The following is a 23,943-nucleotide window of genomic DNA, read 5'->3' on the forward strand; positions in this document are numbered from 1 at the left end:
ACAGAGCACTGGGAAGATGGGACACCATGAGTATTGATCTTGGGGAGTAGAAGAACTCCCAGAACCCCATCATGCAGGTATATGACAGAGCACTGGGAAGATGGGACACCATGAGTATTGATCTTGGGGAGTAGAAGAACTCCCAGAACCCCATCATCCAGGTATATGACAGAGCACTGGGAAGATGGGACACCATGAGTATTGATCTTGGGGAGTAGAAGAACTCCCAGAACCCCATCATCCAGGTATATGACAGAGCACTGGGAAGATGGGACACCATGAGTATTGATCTCAACCTGAAACCTCACTTTGTTTCTCAAAGGAAACAAAAGTGCTAAAAGTATTAGAAAGTTCTGTTTTGTAAACAGTGGCAGATGACTGGAACAAATTTAATGAGGTGATTGATACCCAAACTGTCAGTAGTTTTAAAGTGTTATTTGACAATGATTACTAGGACTATGATACTATGAGCATAGCTCTCATCCTGTAACTACACTTAGCTAATTACACTTTAGTAATTACACATTCTCACCCACTTTTGTGTACACTTACATGCACACAAACATGCGTTTCATCCATTCACCACTTATACTAACTATAGTAAATAGTAATTTAAAGTTGTCTTTTACAAAAAGTTGTGTGTTTAGCATTTATTGCAGCATGAACAATAAAGCTTTTCCTAAATTTGAACTAATCCAACTTGTAACTTTATTACCATAACAACTAACAGTTCTGCATATTGTGATGCACATTTAGAATGATGCAGTGTGTTAAGTGTAAATTGTCTTATCAGCTCAATGTTTGAAATTTGTGGTATGCTGTGTAATGTTTGATGGTTTATGCTTGTCTAATTTGATATGTTAATAGTGCATGAATGTTACTATAGTACAATATATTTTGTTCTTTTATTAATAATGTATATATCTGATTACTGTTTGCTTATTTATTTCCCTTTTCATCCAAAAGTTAATCTGTGCAGGCTTATCCCATTTTTAGTTTCGAAGGATACCTTATCCCTGTAGTGGAGTGTCTGCCTACCGAGGTGTGACGAGTTGCTCTTGCAGGTATGATATTCCCGAGTGTCTCTTTTCACACAGCAGGAGACATCATTACCACCAGTAGGCACTATACTGTACCTTATTATTCCTCCCTGTAGCAGGAGGAATAAACAGTGACAGATGCAATAGGTTCAGTTCCCCTCCCCATAGCACATGACATATGCAGTAATGGCTAGAGTTCCCCTTTCCATGGCACAAGTAACCAACATGATAGATATTTAGTAATAACCAGTCCCCCTTCCCATAGCAACTGATATAATTCTGAGCAGGGCTGGAATAATACATAAGCAAACTAAGCACAAGCTAATTTTACATACATTATTGGAATTATGTCTGTCTAGGGACTACTGAAGGGTTCAGCTTTTTCCAATTCATTTTTTTTCTATAATAGGAGACATTAATAGCAACATGTATTTTTTCAAGAATTCCAATGCCTACAGCATGGGACACTAATAGCAACAGGCTTAATATAATATTAAGTTAATGGAAGGTTGCTGACATTAGGTTTTTAATCCTATTATCCACAACTGTTTTATAAGAAAACTTAGTTTTGTATCCTCTTTGTATTATTACTATTATTAACATTCTTGAATGCTGGAATGCCAACACAATGGGTTGTGATGTTTTTCTTGGTGCTAAAAATTACTCATTAGTTAAGGTCACTGCTCTAGACTGTCAAGAATACATAGATTTTAATTGAACTATAAAATGAAGACAAGATAATTAGTAATGTGGTTGTGATGATGATGATGGGTATGATTTTGAAAATGAAATGTGTTGTATTTTGAGGACATATTAATCTGTTGAAGGTCACTTTAGAGTTTGTGAAACTACTGGGGACTGTAATGATGAGATTCACACTTGGTATTTGTCTGCCACCCTTCAACTGTCATGGCTTGAAGTGCCATAGGAAGGGTCATTGTAATGGACCTTTAGTTACAAGGTTACTGATGTAGTTTACAAGGAAACTGAACCACAACTGTACACAGAGGCAAGGATGGATTCATAACAGCTTCATGTAACACAAGTAAGATTAAATGTATGTATATAATTTAAATTTCATCCAGAAAGTTATATAAAATAACAATTTAATACAATAACCAACTGTACACAGTTATGACTTTATAATATAAAGATATTGTTGATGAGTGGCTTATTTGTTGTTTGCCACAATAATTACATCTTATATTATTATCTTGTTATTGATATTCCTGTTCAGAGCAGTCATTTGCAGTTTATTATATCCCACTTTATTTGTCCCTGCTTTTTCTATAGTTTTATTTTGTTATATTTATATAATTTTTGTTTCTTTGAGAGAATTTGGCTTCATGTGTAATGGACAAATGCTTGTAACTAAGTATTAAGTGATATTGATGACTTAGGCAAAGCCAAATTAATATTCAGATTTTTAGAATAATAATAGTAGGTTTTGTTTCTAATGTTCCTGTTAACTTAATCTTGAAGATATATGGTTAGGCAAAGTAATATGACTGGTGAATGTATATGCAGTTTCTGTTGTGTAGTTGTGATGTGAAAGTTTGTGTTGAACTTTGTGTGTCTCATTTAGTTCATGTTGTTATAAAGGTAATACTGTTTATTGCAGTTTATTTTTTGAGAAATTCACTATGTGTATGTGCTTGAGTATGATATTTAGTCAGGCTGGTATAGTGTGGAAATATATTCTATATCAATAAATTAAGGATATATCTTGTGGAACACTGTTCCATAGAATTTTGTATGATCATCATGGTTTAGAGATGTTGCAGTAATGTGGCTCCTCAGATTGAGAACCTTGAGGATTTGCTCCGCGAGAAGGACAACCAAGTGGATATGGCACGGGCACGGCTGACAGCGGTGCAGGCTCATCACTCCACCTCTGAGGGTGCCCTCACCTCCCTGGAGGAGGCCATTGGTGATAAGGACAAACAGATTCAACAGTTGCGGGAGCAGCGGGACAGGGCAGAGCAGGAGCGCCATCAGGAGCAGTCACTGCATGAGCGTGATATTGCAGAGTACAAGATGAAGCTTCATACACTGGAGGGAGAAGTGGAAAAATTGCAGGTTCGGCTTGAACGTTCCTTAGCCGAAAAGGATAAGCTTGAAGCTAAACTAGAGTCCAGTCAGTCTGAGCTGGGCAAAGCTAAAGCTGAGTTAGAGAAGATGCACGGGGAGGTTGGAAAAAGCACCAGTGACTATGAATCCTACCGCCATCGGCTCACCAAGATTGAAATGGAGAATGACCGCCTGCGAACAGAGAATGAACGGATGCACCATGACTTAGAACGTTCTCACCCAACATATGGCCGCTCTTCTTCAATTCCTGGAGGTCCAGGAGAGATGGAACGCCTGCAGGAGAAACTTGACAAATGCCAGGCAGAACTGCGGCGTGCACAAACAGAGCTGCGCATGAACCAAGCTGACTATGAGCGGTCCCATGTGGAGGTAAAGGTCAATAATCACTTCCGTTTTCGTTGATAGTGAGCAGAACTATCGTAGTCATAGTAGTCAAGTACTAATAACAATGGTAGCAACATTTTGATTGATCAATAGCCATAGTAGTAATAAAACTTTGAATTATAAAGTAAAAATAGCAAAATTTTATATGGCTAGTACAATAGCCAAATTTTCTTTAGCATACAGTATCTTGTATACTGTATTGGTAACAATAGCTTGTTCTTGATAAACTAGGATTTGTCAGGTTTTGGAGATTCTGTAGATTTTTAGTAATGAAATGTTATATTTAGCATTTTTTCTGTGGCGGAGCCCCGTCGGCTTCCTGGAGATATCGGACTGATATTAGCTATATTTGTCTGGGGCTTCAGTCAATAGAGTTCTGCCTACCCGGGCCCATAAGCCAGAACCTGGCCCCCCTCAGAGAGGCGCACAGAGCAACGACCTAAGGAAACCCCACTGTTTTTAGGAGTACAGTGGAACCTCAGTTTTCGTATGACCCTGTTTTCGTATTTTTCGGTACTCGTACTCAATTTCTTCGAAAAATTTGATTAGGTACTTGTTGTTTGCCTTGGTTTTCGGAGTGTGTTTATACATGTACGGGTCCACCAAGCTCGTGGCACTTCAGTTTACCAGAGTCTCCTGCCTAGAGATGATCGCGCTTGAATTCTTTGTGAATATTTTCATTGTTTGTGCTTTTTTGGTTTCTGAACATAAAAGTTCTTATTATATATCACACCATGGGTTCCAGGAAAGTCAGTGGTAACGTTCAACCTAAGAAAATAGTTGTGAGGATGATAATAGAGGAAAAACAAGATCTCATTCATAGTGAGACAATGTGATGTCTCTCTACAGACAAGTGTTAAAATTTAGGGAAAAACAAGTGTCTATAGACAGATTCTTAGTAAGAACAAGCAAGCAGTTAGCCACAACCAGGTCCTAGTGGTATGCCTGGAAAATGTAAGAGAGAGTACCTCAGAAATGTCATCACTGATGTTATAATGGAAGGGGACTCCCCTTCCAAACACTAACACCTCTCCTTCTCTTCCCCTCCTCACCATCTTCCATACTCCAACAAGAGTCCTCCATAATGGTAAGGTACCTACGAGTAGTTTTCTGTATAAAATGTATTTTCTGCGGAGAGCCCCTTAGGCTCCCCGGAGCTATACCGGGCTGAAGTGTATATATATTAGACCGTGGCAAGTCAATCGAAGGAGTTCTAGGCCTACTGGGGACCAGAGCCAGAACCTGGCCCCCTCAAGAGAGGCACGAGGAGCAATGGCCTAAAGACACACCCATGTAATTGGAAGCAGTCTTTGTCTGCCATCTACCAGGTCAGGCACTCAGAAAGGTAGGAATTCTGAAACAGACTACTGCTGATCAAATAAATTGCAAACTAAACTGAAAGCCGAACTAGCAACAGAACTCTCCAATCAAAACCAAGGAAACAAGTACGACATCACCACAAACGCCACGCATCCGTCTGCGCAACCCTCCCTCCTCGGGAGGGGGACAGGGGAATCCCAGACCTCACGCTGGCAACTCGCCTCAATTCAAGGGGCTGTTGTGTTGGCAATGGTCGATCGCTCTGGTTCTACTCTTTGCGCAGTGCTGCAGTGCAGTGTTGTTGCTTTGTTTTCGTGGTGTGTGAGCCAGACGTAACACAAGAGTACTGGGGCTGCATGTATCTGGGGCCGCCTTCCCTAGGTGCCCTATAAGTACTGCTTTTGCGGCTTCAGGGTTATCTTCCATGAGCCGTTCAGGAGCAGCTACCTCCATGTGGTTCTGTCGCTGCTCGGTGATTGCCCGCCATTGGGGGGTTCAGCTGGGGTGGTTCTTATTCATGTTTTCCCTTGGGTTAGGAGGTAGTTTCGTTGATGTCTGGGGCGCGAGGTACTGTGCAGCTGTCTGATATACACATAGCGACCTGTTCTGTTCTGTTCTCCTGGAGATGTTGTGCTTTTGTAGGGTTTTTCTTTTGTTTTTGTTTTGTTTTGCCTAGCGGGGGTTTGCCTGGTGTGGCAGTAGGACCACTGGTAGGTTTTTGGTGGCCCTCCACTAGGTCCCTGTGCTTGCACACGTCGCAGGGGTTCAGCTTTTAGATTGTTTGCTTGGTGGCTCTGGGATAACCGGTTAGCAGTACCTCGCCTGGGTTTCCTTTAGCAGTCAGCCTAAGGGCTCTTGAAACCCCCATTGGGGCTCATTGGTCCAATGTAGGAGACCTCTGAGTCCCACCTCGCCTTGTGCGAGTTTGAACGTTGCTGTCCCCCTGTTTTGGGGTGACACTCACCGTCTGCCTCCATCTTGCTGCTTGTTGGGGTCAGTGACACCTATGACCCGGAGTCCTGCGAGTGGTGTTCTTTGCTTGTACTCCATTCACCCAGTCCACTGAGACTGATATTTGGGTACAGGCAGCTTTAGCATGGCATGCAAGGTTTAAGTTGAAGCAAGGTGCGAGGTTGGTTGTCTTTCCGGATAGACTGATATTTAGGTGCAGGCAGCCTTAGTATTGCATGCAAGGTTTAACACTATCGTTCTCTTTGGACATGACTCGCATCCATTTTTTTTCTCGAGTCCTAGCCGAGGACAGGACTTGCGTCCACTACAAGAATATTTTTATAAAATTCATTTTTTATCCGAGCGACCTCGGGATAGTTTCAAAATAAGCGCCTTTAGAATGCACACAATTTGATACCAAAATGAAAGATGTAACACAAAACGTGATGTCAGAACACTTGAAAGATTATAAATACGTTTTTGAGTCTAAATTTTACATTTTAAAATATTAGTTAAAATTCAGTTTATTATGCTATTATTATGGGACTAGTTTTAAAATGCGCACCTTTATATTGCAAACAATTTGATACCAAAACGAGCGACGTAACATGAAATTTTATGTCAAAACACTGAAAATATATAAATAATTTTGATGATGAGTGTCCAAAATTAAAATATTTGTTAAAATTCCAGTTATTGCTCTATTATTATGGGACTAGCTTTAAAATGCGCGCCTTTATTTTGCGAACAATTTGATACCAAAACGAGTGATGTAACATGAAAATTGAGGTTATCAAACTGAACGAGTATACACATTAGGCTGCGGTGTGCAAATTGGTGCTCGTTCACAGGTAACTTTAGGCTTTGCTGTGGGAAGTCTCGCCAGGCTTTTGGACATTATATGCATATACACCTGCAGGGGATTTAATTGCGAACACAATAATACAAAAACGAACGACATAGCACAAGAATTAAGGTGAGAAAACTGAAACGAGTATACACATTTAGGCGTCGCCGCACGCTCACCTGCACCATTGGCCCCATGACATCAAAGTCTGCGGTGCGTGCGTGGTGCCGGTGATAGTGTTAAGTTTAGGCAAGGTGTGAAGTTGGTTGCCTTTCCAGATTGACTGATATTTAGGTGCAGGCAGCTTTAGCATTGCATGCAAGGTTTAAGTTAAAGCAAGGTGCGAGGTTGGTTGCCTTTCCGGATGCCCCCGCAGCTGCCCCGCTGAATTATACTGGTAGTGAGACTTGGGTGGCTTCGGGAATCGCCCCTTCCGGATTGGTGGCGGAGGTATTCGAGCCTGGTCCTCCTGTCGGAGCTTTTGGGCCATGCCAGCAGGCCCCTTTCATCCCTGCTTTTCCGGTGGACTCTGCTTTTTCTCCAAAGGCAGAGGGTTTGTAGGACGGCTCGACCCCGGGTACTGATGTGGAGGATTCTGAGGCTGGGGAGGAGTTGACTTTGGGGGGGGGGGCCTGGGCCCCTCTGGTCCCTGCTTGGGTGTTTGGTACCCTCAGTGTGGGGCTTGTTGTTACAAGGGGAGGGGGTTTTCCTTTCCCCCCCTCCCTGTACGATTTTGTTATGACTTCGACTCCTCCCCGGGTTCGGGTCTGAGTTCTCTTGGGTTCTTCGGTTCCCTTCTTCTGGAGGTTTTTGGCTTCCCGCATCCCACCGAGGAAGGTGTGGGAGGCTCCTTATGGCTTACCTCCTGCAAGACCCCGGATTACGCCTCGATAATGAAGCCTTTTTTTTTAGTTTGGCTCCTCCTTTTCTTTATTGGGTTCGTTACAAGGTCGTTCAGGTTTTCCTGGGGGGTAAGTTGGAGCACCTCAATGTGGGCTTGTTTGTTCCCGTCCTTCCTTATGATGTCGGCCAGGTGCGGCTTCACGTGCAGGTTCCCTCGATTTTGGCATCCCTGGTGGCCGAGGATGTGTGCACCCGTGGGCACTTGGCCTCGGTCTTGCACTTATTTTCCCTGCTGGAGCTGTCTTCGGACTGTCTTGTGTTGGGTGTGGAGGATGATATACACTCACTTCTGCCCCATTCCGTAAGCTTTTTCGTGCTTTATTTCACCTCCAGCCTGCTCATGCGCCGTTTGAATTATCCTGGTCCTTGGACCAGGTGCTCTCTCTTTATGCCTAATCCTTATTTTGTGGTGGCCCCTTTGGTCCAAGACTGCTTTCAGAAGGCTTTGTTTCTGTTGGCATTAGCCTCTGGGGGTCGGGTCAGTGAGCTTCATGCTCTCCTCCAGTGCAGGGGTTTCTGCTCGTTCGGTCCTAGTGGATGGTTTGTTTGGTTGCAGCTGTCTCCTTCTTTTCTGGCGAGAGAAAAAATGAGACGCCAGGCTTCTGGAGGGGCTCTTGGGTTATTGATGCTTTGTTGATTCAGCTGGGGGTGCATCATATTGTTGTGTTCGGTTGTGGGTCTTTGCCTTTACCTGCGCACCTTGACTTCTGTGGCCAGGAACGCACTTTGGGTTGATCAGATTTCCCCTCATTCCCTGTTCCAGAGCTCTGGTCTCTCAGGTTGTCCGCAGAATCATTAAGTCTAGCCAGCCTGCAGTCTACCCTCGTTCCCATGATGTTCATAAGTATGCTGCTTTGGCCGCTCTTTATGAGAACATGTCCTGAGCTGACATTCGGGCACGGGGGTTTTGTAGGGCGAACAGTGTCCTAGCCGCCCATTATTTGGTGAATGTTCTGGGTCTAAGTCGTTCTTGTGTTGCCTTGGGCCGCCTGTTACAGCCGCTTGTCTCATCTTGCAGCTGTTGAGGCACTCGATGCTGCCGCTTCCCGGGTAAGTCCCTCTTTTACTTATCTTTGGGCATGTAGCTTCAGGGAGCTGACTGAGCTCCCCACATAAAACAAGTGTTGAGTGTAATGAAAGGCCATTTTCTGGGTGATCCACAGAGACTTCATGGCACCCTCCCTCCCTCCCTCCCTCCGGTATGCAGTGTCGTTTTCGTTAGCTCAGTTTCCGAACTGAGTGAGTATGGGGTAGAGGAGTCGGGGAAGCTGCGCGGACAAGTGGCACAGCGTGTTGATGATGATATCTTTTTCCTTGTTTCTTTTGGAGAAGTTCTGGTACTCTGTTCAATTTTGGGTTTGCACTTTCCTACCAGGTGGGGTTTGTTTTGGGATGCCTATCGTTCTTGGTGCCTAACTCAGGTCAGTGACAGACATTGTATACTCCCAAAAACAGTGGGATTTCTTTAGGCCATATCTCCCTGCGCCTCTCTGAGGTGGCCAGGTTCTGGCTCGTGGTCCCTGGTAAGCAGAACTCCATTGACTGAAGCCCCAGACTAATACAGCTAATATGAGTCCGATAGCTCCAGGGAGCCTCCAGGGCTCGCCCAGAAAATAGCATTTCATTACATTCAACACCGGTTTTTCGTATTTTGGATTATCCATAGTGACATTAGTAAAGTTTTGAATTATGTGAGTACAATATCTAATCACATATCTGTCTGTCTGTTTGGTTTTTTGTAATAATGTTTCATTAAATATTTATTATATTGGATAATTATATTTCCAATATATTTAAGATAGAACTTTTCTTAGTGGTTTCAGAAAAATTACTGTAGTTTTATTGAACAATACTATCCAAGATGAGGATCATCAATATTTTCTTACCATAATTATTGGCACCTCATGAGCAATTAAGTACTGTACAACCACCTATAGTAACTGTAGCAGTTGAGAAAATTATTAAAAATACAGATAGTAGTGAAGCGAATTACTCATTAATTAAATTTTGTTCTAAGTTAGAACTGTCAGTTATGAAAACTGTATACCTATGCTCAAATCACTGGTAAATATTTTATATGTAAGTAGCTATGATCAAATAGCCTTACTATAAATGTAAAAATTGTAAGTCAGTACTTAAATTTATATCAGTATTGAACTTAGTGAATTGTATTTATTGTAATTAATAGTTGAACATCATGTTTAAGCAAACTTATTCATATATGCTGAAGAAATGTTAAAAAATAGGTTTAAAAGTAATGAGGAGGTATATGCCAATTGAGGCATAAAACCAGCGTTGAATGTAATGAAATGCCAATTTCTGGGTGAGCCCCGGAGGCTCCCTGGAGCTTATCGGGCTAATGTATGTTATATTAGACCAGGACATTAGCTAAGGAGTTCAGACCTACCAGGGACCAGCGCCAGAACCTGGCCCCTTCAGAGAGGTTTCATGGAGCAATGATCCTGGAAAACCCCCTTGTGGTTGGGGTTTTCCTTATCTGCCATCAACCGGGGTTAGGCACCCAGAAAGGTATGCATAACAAAACAAACCCCACATGGTAAAAATCTAAAACAAAAAACCGAACAGAGAGGTAGAAACTCCCTACAATCCCAAAGAAACAAGTAAACATCACACTTTACTTCCGCGCCGATCGTTCGCGCAGCCTTCCCCATCCCAAAAGGGGGAGGGGGAAGCCCCGAACCCAACCATGCTGGCTGCCTAGCATCAGTTCGGAAGCTAAGTTTCAACCAACGCGAAAAAACCGCCCACCGATGGAAGGGAGGATTGCCAGGGAGCCTCCAGGGCTCACCCAGAAAATGGCGTTTCATTACATTCAATGCTGGTTTTCTGTGGGGAGCCCCTATGGCTGTGGGGAGCCTCTAGAGCTTCATACCCAAAGAGAAGGAAAAGAAAGGGCTGACCCGAGAGGCGGCCGCCACAAACTCCGCAATGCGAAGCTGAGACAACAGGCTGCAACCTGCAACCCAAGGCAACAAGAACGCACAGGATCAGACGCGCGCATAAAAAATGAGTGGCCAGGAACCTGTGCGACCCTCAAATCCTCGTGCCCGAAATGAGCTCTAGATGTCACCAACACAGCAGCGAAAGCTGCAAACGTCCAAACAGCACGGGCGCAAGGATAGACCGCAGGCTGGAAGACCTAAAAACTCTGCGGACGACCTGGGAGACCCGAGCCCTGAAACAGGGAATGAGGGGAACCGAATCAACCCAAAGTGCATCCCCAGACATGTTACACAGGTAACGGCAAAAAAGCGCAACCGAGCAACACAGGACGCACCCTTGGCTGAACCAATCAAGCATCAATAACCCAAGGACCCAAGCAGCCGTCTTGACCATCGCCAAAAGGACGAAGAAAGGCTGCAAACGTACATACCTACCACCAGTACCAAAGAGCAGAAACCTGAACCAAAGGGGCTACATCAAACTGAGGAGAAGTTAAGAAGGCACCCCTGATCAAGGACCAGGATGGCTCAGGCGACGCATGAGCAGGCCGGATGTGAAACAAGACATGAGAAAGCGAACGGAACGGGGCAGATGTGACGTCCACCTCGAACGCAGGCCAGAGCGGCTCCGCCAGCTCTGCACAAAACGAGGCGACAGTAATAAACATCAAATAACTGTAGTCCTGAAAACCCAAGAAAGGACAAGACAACCCGAAGCGAAAGAGAAGATAACCTACGAAGAGCAGATGACCTAACCCCCCCCCCCCCCCCCCCCCCCCACCCCCAAACATAGAACGAGTATGTCACCATTTATAGATTTCTCTGGGAAAAGAAAACCCCCGCAAAAGTACACTGTCTCCAGAGGCAACAGGAACCGGTCGCCGCTTAGGTGGCAGGTCGCACAACACCTTGACGCCCTAACCAGCACAATACCAGTCCCTACCCAGGGCCAAACAAGAGCCCCAAGCCCTAGCTGGCCCCAAGGGCGAGGCAACTGCCGAGCAGCAAGAACCTCTACGAGAATGGTTCCTGAATGCCCCAGGGAAGATACAGTAACCCTATCACGCAAGGGCAGTACTCACAGGGTGCTTAGGGAAGGAAGCCCTTAAGCACCTGGCCACTGCACAACACAACACACGGCAGTGAACGCCACAAAGGCAAACACTGCCTAGGAAACTGAGGCCAGAGAAGTGTGTCTATCCCGGTTGACATTAGTTTACGAACTGGTGCTATGCAGCCGGCATGGTGAGGTCCTGGCCCCACCCCTTCCCCTCTCGTGGTGGGGAGGGTTGCGCGGACAATCTGTGCTGCAGTAAATTGTGATATTTGCTTCTTTCTTTGGGATTGTAGGGAGTTTCTATCTCTTTTTTTTTTTTTTAGTTTCTTACCATGTGGGGGTTTGTTTTGTTATGCCTACCTTTCTGGGTGCCTTACCCCGGTCGATGGCAGCTAAGGAAAACCCCAACCACAAGGGGGTTTTCCAGGGCCATTGCTCCCTGAAACCTGTCTGAAGGGGCCAGGTTCTGATGCTGGTCCCTGGTAGGTCTGAACTCCATAACTAATGTCCCAGTCTTATATAACATACATTAGCTCAATAAACTCCAGGGAGCCATAGGGGTTTCCCCACAGAAAGTTAGGACTTGAATTGGGCTACATTGTGAAAGAGCTGCTGTGAGTATCTGCCAAGTATAGAGTTAATCTCGTCTCGCTCTTGCACTCTCTTCCTGCAGGTCGAGCAGCTACAGGAGAAAGTGGAGAAGGCACAGGGGGAGATATATCGGCTGAAAGCACGGCTGGAGAATGCTCAGAGTGAGAAGGACAGCGTGCAGGAGGAGCTGGAGCGAGCACAGGCCACTGTTGCCCGCCAGCACAGTGAGAGGGAACGCTGGGTCAATGAGGTAAGCACAAACTGATATTTTTAAATTACCTTTTGTATTAAATTTATAGTGAGAGATAGATCAGTTCTTTTGAGCTATGCCATTATTCTCCCCCTTCAAAATAAAAAAAATAAATAATGGTGAAGAAAATATATAAAATTCTATGTTCCAAAGGAAAATGGGAACGTTTATTCCTCAATGCATATTATATTTAATAAGGTAAGAGTAGGGACTTGCTTTGCTTGTTCTTAATGAATAAAAGTACAAAAATAGTAGACAGTATGAGAATGGTAAGTCTGCCTCTGAAGTACAGTACCAGTAAATGCACTTAAGATGCCAGGAAAGGATTTTCTCAAACTTGCTCAAATGCTTTCAATTTTTTTTGTGCATAATCTACTAGGCAAATACTCCAACTTTGTCTAAATGATCACCAACGTAACTTGAAAAACAAGAAAATAAAAAAAAAACATCATTGAAAGTAATGAAACGCCATTTTCTGGGTGAGACCTGGAGGCTCCCTGAAGCTATACCAGGCTGATGTGTGTATATTAGACCGTGGCAACAATCAATTGGAGTTCTAGGCCTACTAGGGACTAGCGATAGAACCTGGCCCCCTCGGAGAGGCATGAGGAGCAATGGCCTATAGACCCTCCCGTGTAATTGGAAGCAGTCTATGTCTGCCATCTACCAGGTCAGGCACTCAGAAAGGTAAGAATCCCAAAACAAACTACAGCTGGTTAAAAATTGCACACTGAAAGCCGAACTAGCAAGCAGAACTCCCCATTTGAAAACAAGCAAGCAAGCATGACGTCACCACAGCCTCCGTCACCACAGCCTTTTCCCTATTTCTAATTGGTACTTGGTGTATTTTTGCATCTTTACTGGATCTTGGTGCCCTGTCTGAGTCTGCTTGGGATTCTGTGTCTGGTCTACCTCAACGACTGGCTGGTGTGGGCTCCCAGTCGGTCTGCTTGTCTGCTCGCCAGGGGTGTGGTTCTTTCCAGATCGCCGGGTTTGGTTTCCCGGTGATCTGGAGGTCGTTCCATTTGTTTCCGTCCCGGGTTCGGACCTGGCTAGGCCTTGTTAAGGGCTCTTGGGCCGCTCCTTGTCTTTCCCTCCAGAAGTGTTGCTGCGGCTGTGGTCCCGCCTTTGGCTGTTCATGAGGGGGTCCCGGGTTGCTCAGCGGTTGCTCGAGCAGTTGTGCAGGAGTCTGAACTTCGACGTGCTGGTCTGCCCGCGGGGTCGGGTTTCGCTTCGGCGTCTGTTTGGTTCCTTCGGAAACTCCCCTTCCGCCTCTCTTGCAATTGTTGGGTTCGTTCCTCTGGGGATCTTGTGTTGGTGCTGCATCACCAGCTTCCTCTTATGGGTTTTCGGGGTTCCGTGCTTTGGCACCTCCCCGAGCCTTCACTCGATGTGTTAATGGTCGGGTCATCTCTCGGCTGGGGCTTTGTGACCAGTGCTCACCAGGTCAGCCGGGGATGGTGGTGTCTGTCCGTCCATCATGCTCACAGCACGGTTTGGGAGTTCGTGGCTGTCTGGTTTGCACTTCGGAGGGTTTGGGTCACTCAGTGCTTTTCCATTTGGCTCCATTCGGACTGTTCTCTGGCGATTCTTTGCTTGAACCCTAGAGTTTCTCTTGGGTGTTGAACTTTGGGGTTGGTTCCTTAGAGTGGCTTGTTTGCAGGACTCGGAGTTTGGCTAACCATGAGGTTCATGTCCGAGGTGTGTCCTGCGTCCTGGCGGACAGCTGTCTCGGTTCATTCCTCTGTTCGCGGATTGGCCAGTCGTCGCAGACTCGTTTTGTTGGCTCTGTCAGACGTATGAACTCCTGGCCATGAATGTCTTCGAGTTGGCGTGGTCTAGGCATCGCTCATTTTATGTTGTGCCCTTACCCGTCTGCGAGGCGTTCACGGTGGATGCTTTTCGGCAGGACTGGTCGAGGTGGGGGTACTTGTTCCTCTTCTCCCGGTCCAGCTGTTGCTTCGGATACTGGCTCGGTTGAAGCCTTTTCCCACGATAGTAGTCCTTATGGTCCTTGGTGGCCGGCCCAGTTTTATTTTCAGACACTGCTTGATAGGTGTCTGAACCCGGGGCATTTTCCCGCGGCTCCGCTTCGTTTGGCATGTCGGATCGGTCTTGTATGTGACTGGTTCGGCCTTCTCCTTGCCTCTTCGCATCTGGTATTTTGACGCAGGTATCACCATTTCTGTGGTGATCAGGTGGCTTTGTTGACGGTGTCCCACCTGCGAGCTTCGTCTTGGCGACAGTATGATGTTTCTGGTGTTTCTATGCACTTTTTCTTGCTCTTCGTAGGTGGTCTTCTCTTTCGCATCGGGTTGTCTTGACCCTTTTTTGGGTTTTCAGGACTACAATTAATTGATGTTTCTTACTGTCGCCTCGTTTTGTGTGGCGCTGGCAGAGCTGCTCCGGCTTGCGTTCAGGGTGGACGTCACATCTGCCCCGTTTCGTACTCTTTCTCGTGTTTTGTTTCACCTTCGGCCTGCTCATGTGTCGCCTGAGCCATCCTGGTCCTTGATCAGGGTGCCTTCTTATCTTCTCCTCAGTTTGTGGTAGCCCCTTTGGTTCAAGTTTCTGCTCTTTGGTACTGGTGGTAGGTTTGTACGTTTGCAGCCATTCTCCGTCCTGGCGACAGTCGAGACGGCGGCTTCCTGGAGGGATTCTTGGGTTATAGATGCTTGATTGGTTTGGCCGGGGATGCGTCCTGTGTTGTCCGGTTGTGCTTTTTGCCATTACCTGCGTACCGTGTCTGGGGATGTGCTTTGGGTTGATCCGGTTCCCCTCGTTCCCTGTTTCAGGGCTCGGGTCTCTCAGGTCGTCCTCAGAGTTTTTCCATCTTCTAGCCTGCGGTCTGTCCTTGCGCCCGTGCTGTTCGGACATTTGCAGCTTTTGCTGCTGTGTTGGTGACATCTAGGGCTCATTTCGGGCGCAGGGATTTGAGGGTCACACAGGTTCTTAGCCGCCCATTCTTTATGCGCGTCTGCTCCTGTGCGTTCTTGTTGCCTGGCAACCCTCCCTCCCACTGGTTGGTGGTTTTTTCGTGTTGGTTGAAGCTTAGCTTCCGAAGTGAAGCTAGGCAGCCGGCGCGGTAGGTCCGGGGCTACCTCCTTCCCCTCTCGGGGCGGGGAGGGCTGCGCGGACGATCGGCGTGGCAGTAAAGTGTGATGTTTGCTTGTTTGCTTGTTTCCTTGGGATTGTAGGGAGTTTCTATCTCTCTGTTCAGTTTTTTGTTATAGTTTTTTACCATGTGGGGTTTGTTTTGTTATGCTTACCTTTCTGGGTGCCTAACCCCGGTCGATGGCAGATAAGGAAAACCCCAACCACAAGGGGGTTTTCCAGGGCCATTGCTCCCTGAAACCTCTCTGAAGGGGCCAGGTTCTGGCGCTGGTCCCTGGTAGGTCTGAACTCCTTAGCTAATGTCCCAGTCTAATATAACATAAATTAGCCCGATAAGCTCCAGGGAGCCTCCGGGGCTCACCCAGAAAATGGCGTTTCATTACATTCAACGCTGGTTTTTTTTACTCTACTGGAATTAGCAAAATTGAATGACTTCTATATTATTAACTAGAATTGTCCAGCAGAAGCCAGGACTTTAACAGGAACAAACAGTATAACAATAGTTTACAAACTAGACAATCTTAAATTGCAAAAGTGCTGAAAAGGAGTATCTAAATAAATCTCTTCTTTTATAACAAACTTTTCCAAGGTGTACTATAATAATGTCAAATGATATGGAAATATCATTGTAATGGTCACTTTACACTTGAGATGCTCTGCAGTTGATATAATAAATCACATTAATATTTGTAAAGACAAGTAAACGTACACACACACAAGACAAAAATCGTGAAAATTTCCCAGCAACCACTGGGACATCAAGTAAACCTACTACACCAAGAAAATCCAAATCAATACTATACTTTTGTACCATCCTAATCATATACTGCAGAATACTTAATGATCTGATGGGGAGACAACAACTTTAACACTTTCGCGCTTTATATTAGAGATAACTCGTCACTGGTTTTTCTTACGATTCCGCATAACTGCCTACTTTTCTCGTCAATCGAGAAAATATTTCTATAAATTCCATTTTTTAACCGAAATGGATGGGGATACTTTTGTTTTGTAGAGAATTTATTTGCAAATTTTTTGGTACCAGAATGAATATTATATCACAAACTTCTATGAGTAAAAAAAAAATACACAAAGTATGTTTGGGGGTGTGGCGAGCGTGTGGCAGTGGGTTCCCTTTAGCCGTTGATATATCCAACACGTGGGAAATATTTGTATGTGTTATGTATATGTCTGTGTAGGGAATTTTACTGCGATCACTGTCATACAAATTATAAAATGTTTCAACAAGTATAAACATGACAAACATCAAACGAACGAAAACAATGCGTTCGTTTCTGCCGCGAACGCATACTGAGCGACGTGGTTCTATATTTGGCGCTTCTCTTACACATGCTTTGTACTAATGTTATACAGTTCATCTTATAGAAAATTTTATTGCGAACACATTGGTATAAAAAAGAAATACGTACATAGAAAAGTAGGGTCAGGAAACGTATAAACTTTCCAAGCATGATTTCCCACCTGTGTTTTCGCCAGTGCGCTCGCGGCTAACTACTCTCCACTTCACACACTCTTGCGGGTGGGCAATTACCTATATTAAACATTCATATGCATATGTCCGTGTAGAGAATTTTATTGCGATTCCAATGATACCAAAATTAGCGATGTAGGACAACTGTAGGCTTCGCAACCATTAAGAAAGTGGAAACATTTTGTTGCTGTTTGGCGCTCTCGGCGAGTGATCTGCATAGTTTTTTATTTGGTGTTGATACTCCTTATGCTTGGGCGGCATTTTATAGGTATGCTCTTATAGACAATTTCATTGCGAACACAGTGATACCAAATTTAAATATGTGCGCCTTCAATTATTGTCAGGACAGTCAAAAGAGTGTACACTTTTTCGGTCTTACCGCGTAGGCGCGCGAAGTGCCGAAAGCATCTGGGGTATTGTTTTTTTTTGAGCGCCGAGAGCGCGAAAGTGTTAATGAGATACTGTTTTTTTCCAAAAATTTCAAGCATTGGTAGAAGCAGCCATTCCCGACACTGGCTCTCTCATAATGACCGACCACACCTTTTATTCGTCCTTTCTGCGAAATGGTTCCAATATTTTTTGAGTTCCAAATTGTTTCTAATGCTTCTTATGGAGGTTTCGACTGGATTTCTATATTTAACACTTGCATTTCATAATGTTTTCCAATCACAAATGTATGTGGAATGTTTCTATTAAGAAATAAAGCAGTTGTTTATATTCATCTAGAGGGGACAATTCACCCATGGTGAATACTGTGTGCCTGCTGTACATGTGCAGGCTAGCTGCTGCCTTGGTGGGAGTTTCAAATACACTGTCACCATAAAACACCTTTAAAAGCTCCCTTCCTTACAATAACAAAAATATACATTATATTCATATATACCATGATAAAACCATTAACCACTGTACTGCACTGCTATTAAATATTACAATCCTCTGTACGCAGGAAAAAATTGCTCTGAAAAATTTATTTTATTTTCCAATATTGTTAAAATGTGTTCCCCTGATCACAGGAAATTAGAAAAAAATGTTGAATGTAATGAAACACCATTTTCTGGACAAGGCCCCGGAGGCTCCCTGTGGCTATCCGAACTGATATGTGCTATAATAGTTTGGATTAATCAGCCACAGGAGTTTTTATGCCTACAGGGAACCACAAGGCTGAACTTGGTTCCCTCAGAGAGGTGCAGGGCAGAATGGTATATGAGCACTTTACATTTAAAGTGTGTCATATTCTGCCATTGACCAGTGGGTGTACCCAGAAAGAGAGGCGAACCAAAACAAACAACTATCCGGTAAAATTGCAACCTACAGCCAGAAAGAGCAAAGAAACTCCTGTTAAAAGGAAAGAAAAGGAGAAGAAAATAACAGAACCTAGCAATCCTGGGAGCCGGTCGGCCTGGGTACCTGGGTGTTAGTCAGCTGTCACAGGCTGCTTCCTGGGGGTGGAGGCCTGGTCGAGGACCGGGCCGCGGGGACACTAGAAAGCCCCGAAATCATCTCAAGATAACCTCAAGATCCTTCCTGCAACTAGTACTCCTGCTCTTTAGCATAGTCCCCCACTCATTAGCATATTAGCATAGTGTTTTTGTGGACACTAATATGTCCACAAAAACTGTTTGTCACAGTATTACTTGTTCAATATTCAATTTATTTATTCTATGTGCACTCACACACTACACAGTCACACACTGTATTATAAACTATAAATAATACATTATTTATAATATCTTCTGTTGTTAGCACAAGATCTAGTATGCTATTACCATGTGTGGGCTGTACCATATGCTGTATGAGAAAGGAGTCTTGCACAAGGTCGAGTAATTGTTCACCTTCTGCTTGTGATGTTAGGTTGGTTCAATCTATGGTCTCATGGTTAAATTCCATCATTATTAGGGTTTGGGTTTCAGATGCCGGTTTGATCACATTATGCAGATCCATAATTTCCTCTGCTGCTGCTGTGTCAGCCCCGTAGCATACTTCCACTGTCATTTTGCTACCATCTTGAATTAGAATGTTGCACCATACAGACTCTGAGGAACCCATGGGGTTCAGTTCCTCAGTGTTAGTTGTATCCAGGTCCTCTTTCACATACAGTATTACCCCACCTGCTCTTGTTGTTCTGTCCTTTCTGAACGGTGGATGGGAGAATTCCTCGGCTATTATGTCCACTCGTCTCCATGTTTCACTGATGCCAAAGCTGTCATGATTTTCAGCCTCAGTATATGCACATAATGTGTCAAATTTATTTACTAAGCTTCTGGCTTTTGTGTAGAAACAACATTATTCCTGGGGGGCTGAGAGATTGCTCCTATATTTAGCACATTACTACAGTATTCTGTACATTGCTGCTCTGGTTCAGAACCTGTTTGTCATCCGAGATACTGTACAGTATTATATAGATTTAGTTCTACCTAACTGGGTAAAGAATTTTGACTTCTTCGCTGTCTGCAATCTGGATAATCTGCCCTCTCTTTCATTTACCCCTTGATTTCTTTCTTTTGTTTTTTATGATAGAACCACATAAATTTTACAGGAAAGAGATGGTTGGATTAACTACATTTATCTAAACCTAAAAAATGCTTTTGACAGAGTCCTACATAAGAGGTTGTTCTGGAAACAGGAACATACTGGAGAAGTGGCAATGAGGCTTCTAACTTGAAATGAGAGCAGTAATCAGAGGCAATGTTTACAGTGGAGAAATGTTACTAGAGTACCACAGGGTTCTTGCACCGGTAATGTTCATTATATAAATAAACGATCTACCAGAAGGAATACAGTATTATATGAACATCTTTGTTAATGATGCTGAGATACCAGGAAAGATAAGAAACTTAGATGATTGTCATGCCCTTTAACCCTTGTATGCACCTGGCTATTTAGCATGTGTCACTCACAGGCATATACCAAAAAAAAAAAAAATATTTTTTCTTCTAAACCTGTTAATTTATGTTCACTGATCATGGGAAAAATAATAAAAAAATTGTAAGTGGCATATATTGCCCGCTATAGGGCGGGGAAGTCTGGCAAAAAACAGGCGCTGACTCAGCGTGCGTCCCAGACGGTCTGTTGCTCGCCAGCTGTCAGGTCGGAGTTGCCACAAAGAGATAATTACCTAATTATTTCAATGGCTCTGATTGATTTTTTGTAGTTTTTTTTGCTGTAATATTATTCAATAGTGTTCAGTGTGATATTATTATATAATAAAATGAGTGAATCATCGCTGTACTCAAAAATATGGTGTACATATTGTTGATTCAATTATGTTCATCAAACAGTGAACAAATACTGTGTCGGTTATTACACTATATACACAGGTTATATATAAGTATCTACATGTTTTGTTCACCATAATGAACCACTAAGTTGCTTTTATGAGTCAAAAAGTAACGAGGAGTGACCGCCACACACCAGCCAGCCACTCACTCCCTCAACATCTCACTCACCCACATAGCTCTCACTCGCAATCGCTCACCGTGAGGGTTCGAGCATAAATTATATTTATTTATTAAAGCTAAATAGGGAAGGGGGCGTTTACAAACACACTTTATATTTTATGTGGTGATGTTTGATTCTCACAGTGCAAGTCAGTTAATGTAGACTGCACAAATAAAACAATACTTGCTTGGTGGTGGAAATGATGTTAGATTATGATGTTATTTACTGGAACAGCGATCAAGCTGGGTACAGGAATTCCAGTAAACTGTTGTATACTAAAAGTAAACCTATTACTAAATAATTATTCCTAATAAAGGAAAGTAAATGGTTACATCTGTGTTAGATCTACAGGTATGTGGAAATTTAGTTTCCGTGAGTGGCTGACGCAACACTATACAATTCTAGGAGAAATTACATGATGTTCCACAACCTAATACAGTAAATTCCACAATACTAAGCTACATATTAGTAGTGTTAGTTAATTATTACGCTTAATACAGAAAATACATCCTGTTGTATTAGGGATGAGAAAAACTGTTGGAAATTTCCAACAACAAAGACGTAGCTACTCACACAGTCAGCTGGTGGCGGCCACCCTCAAGGCCAGACGCACTAATATTTCTCCTCCAACAATACTGTTTGTGGTGTTATTATGCTATATACACACATTATATATAAGTATCTACCTGTTTTATTTACCATACTTGTACAAGTAAACTGGTATGGTGCCCAAAGACCATAGTGGTCACCAGTAAACAACATAAGTCGTGCAGACGACGCCACCTCCCTCACCAAAATGGTGGCTCCCAACCTACTACTATTGCTGTTTATACCCTCTATACACACGTTATATATAAGTATCTACATTTGTGTTCACCATAGCGAACCACTAAGCTGGTATGGTGAGTGCAGTCAATAAAAGGTGGCCACACACAGTCAGAAGACAACGCCACCACCCTCCCTCCCACAGCATTATTCCTCCCTCCATGGAGCACAACGCTAAATATCACCACAATCCTGCTATTATCAGAACCCTGGTTAGTTTTATCACAGTCAGGGGTCTTCTGTAATATCATCATCACTACATAATAGCATGAACAAGTATATTATGGCATTTTTAGACGATGCTGTGGTCACAAGCTGAACAGCAGTGCTGTGAGCTCATGCTGCGTGCGTCAGGCTTGGTAGCTCACTAAATATTGAGGCCCCTAACACCCGGGAATTTGGCCCACGATTTTTTTTTTAAATGGTCTGTTTACAAGAGCCCTGATAAAGGTGTGGTGAACCCCGTGTATCCGCGGGCCTTTTAAATCTTGCGTAGTACTCCAAAGCATCATATGATGTGATGCGATGCGCAATTTACTGCAAGTCGGTCGGAGCATCATATGATGCGATGCGCAATTTAAGGATTAAGAAGACCTGGACATAATAAGTGTATGGGACAAAATTTGGCAAATGGAATTTTATGTGAATAAAATGCTATGTTATGAAATGTGGAATAGGAGAAAACAGTAATTGTTCAGTGTTGTCAATAACTGCCCTGTGTGGTCAGTAAGTGACCATACAGGATCACTTACCCTGTAAGTATGATTGGCAACTGCTCGGTGTAATACATAACTGTCCCATATGATTAGTAGCTTTCCTGTTTTGTCAGTAACTGGCCTGTGTGGTTGATAACTGTCCTGTGTGGTCAGTAATTGTCCTGTTTGGTTGGTAACTGTCCTTTGTGGTTGGTAGCTGTCCCATGTGGTATGGAACTGTCTTGTGTGATCAGTAACTGTCTCTTTTATCAATAATTGTCTTGTGTGCTAACTGTGTGTGTTTACTAGTTGTGTTTTTGTGGGGGTTGAGCTTTGCTCTTTCGACCCGCCTCTCAACTGTCAATCAACTGTTTACTAACTACTTTTTTTTTTTTTTTTTTTTTTTTCACACCACACACACACACACACACACACCCCAGGAAGCAGCCCGTGACAGCTGACTAACTCCCAGGTACCTATTTACTGCTAGGTAACAGGGGCACTTAGGGTGAAAGAAACTTTGCCCATTTGTTTCTGCCTCATGCGGGAATCGAACCCGCGCCACAGAATTACGAGTCCTGCGTGCTATCCACCAGGTTACGAGGCCCCCCTGGGATAGTTGTTCTGTGTTGTTACCATCTTATGTGCTCTGTAACTGTTGTGTGGTCAGTATCTGAAGTTACATGGTCTTTAACTGCTGTGTGGTCAGACCAAGTCAAGTGTTGTGTATGGCATTTGTTGCTCTATAGTTACAAAAATGTCATGTTCAGTTATTAGTTCCATTCTGAGGGTATTTGCCTTTTGTGACTAACTACAAATTTTGTGGTCATTAATAGCCCCTTTTCGTTAATTATATTTTTGGTTGTTTGTCTCGCAAGTTTGATCATTAGCTATCTTTCATGGATTTCAACTGTTCTGATTGTCTATTGACCTTGTGTGAGTTACTGTAATGTTATTAAGATTAAGTACTCTGCAAATCTTAAATATTATGGAATTCTAAAACAGCTATTCTTTAACTGTGATTATAAAACTATGATGACTAAACCACATACCAGAAGATGAGGAGACGATGTTTCGGTCCATTCTAGACCATTATCAATTCGATTGTCCCATAACAATCATCTTGATAATGGTGAAAGACAGACCAAAATGTCGTCGTCTCTGCATTTTCAGTTGTGAGGTTTGGTTATCATATCTTCAGACACGTTATTGTGACTCATCGTCTGCATTTAAAACACTTTTATAAGAAATAATCATATACTGTATGTTATATAAATGTAAATAATAGCTACTTTGTGTGCCCTCCATAAGGTTGACAAGCTGCGGGAGGAGCTGGAGAGATCTCAAGCGACAGTGGGCAAAGCACAGATTGGTCAAGAGAAGACCCAGTCAGCCCTTGACAAAGTCCAGTCTGAATTGGACCAACTACAGGAGCGTTACGAGAGGCAGAGTGCCGAGGTTCGCAGGGTAAGTACCTGCTTCAGGGAGATGGATGGTGGAGGAGGGGGGGAAGGGGGGTAAAAGGGTAGGTTGAAAGGGAGTGAAAGCTCTGAAGAACCTTTTTTAGTGCAGTAGGATCTTTTTTTCAGGAAAAAAAGAGAAAGGTGCCAGAGTGTTGGCCTTCTTAAGATGGAGGAAATTATGGGGAAAGTTAAGAGGAAAGTAATTATTTGCTAAGTATATATATAGGTAAAAAATATTTGCCACGTCTCTTCAATAACTTTACTACCATATGGGAAAAAGAGAAGTTGGATTGACTACAAAATCTTCAGTACATGCCAAACAGGTAAATAACTGACATTAGAGTCTTATTGCACTTTAGTTTCATCCCCCATAACAGCACCTTTTCACATCCTGTGTAGCACTCTTGAACCTTTACATTAACTATGAATAACTACATAGCTTTTGCAATCTCACTGTACTGTACTCCTGTACTAGCTACAGTATTATGGTCAGAGGGGATATACTTTGTTTTACCTTGT

At 43.5% G+C, this 23,943-nt stretch overlaps 1 protein-coding gene across 1 annotated transcript in view; it reads left to right on the plus strand.

Annotated features, from left to right (window-relative positions):
- The window catches only part of LOC123769493 (trichohyalin), a 518,341-nt gene that overhangs the window by 301,074 nt on the left and 193,324 nt on the right, over nt 1-23,943 (plus strand). The window contains 3 exon segments of the mRNA XM_069308773.1: nt 2,841-3,500; nt 12,230-12,397; nt 23,273-23,428. Of these exon segments, the coding sequence (XP_069164874.1) occupies nt 2,841-3,500; nt 12,230-12,397; nt 23,273-23,428 (984 nt within the window).

Source organism: Procambarus clarkii, chromosome 63 (assembly GCF_040958095.1).
Source record: "Procambarus clarkii isolate CNS0578487 chromosome 63, FALCON_Pclarkii_2.0, whole genome shotgun sequence".
Lineage (NCBI taxonomy): Eukaryota > Metazoa > Arthropoda > Malacostraca > Decapoda > Cambaridae > Procambarus > Procambarus clarkii.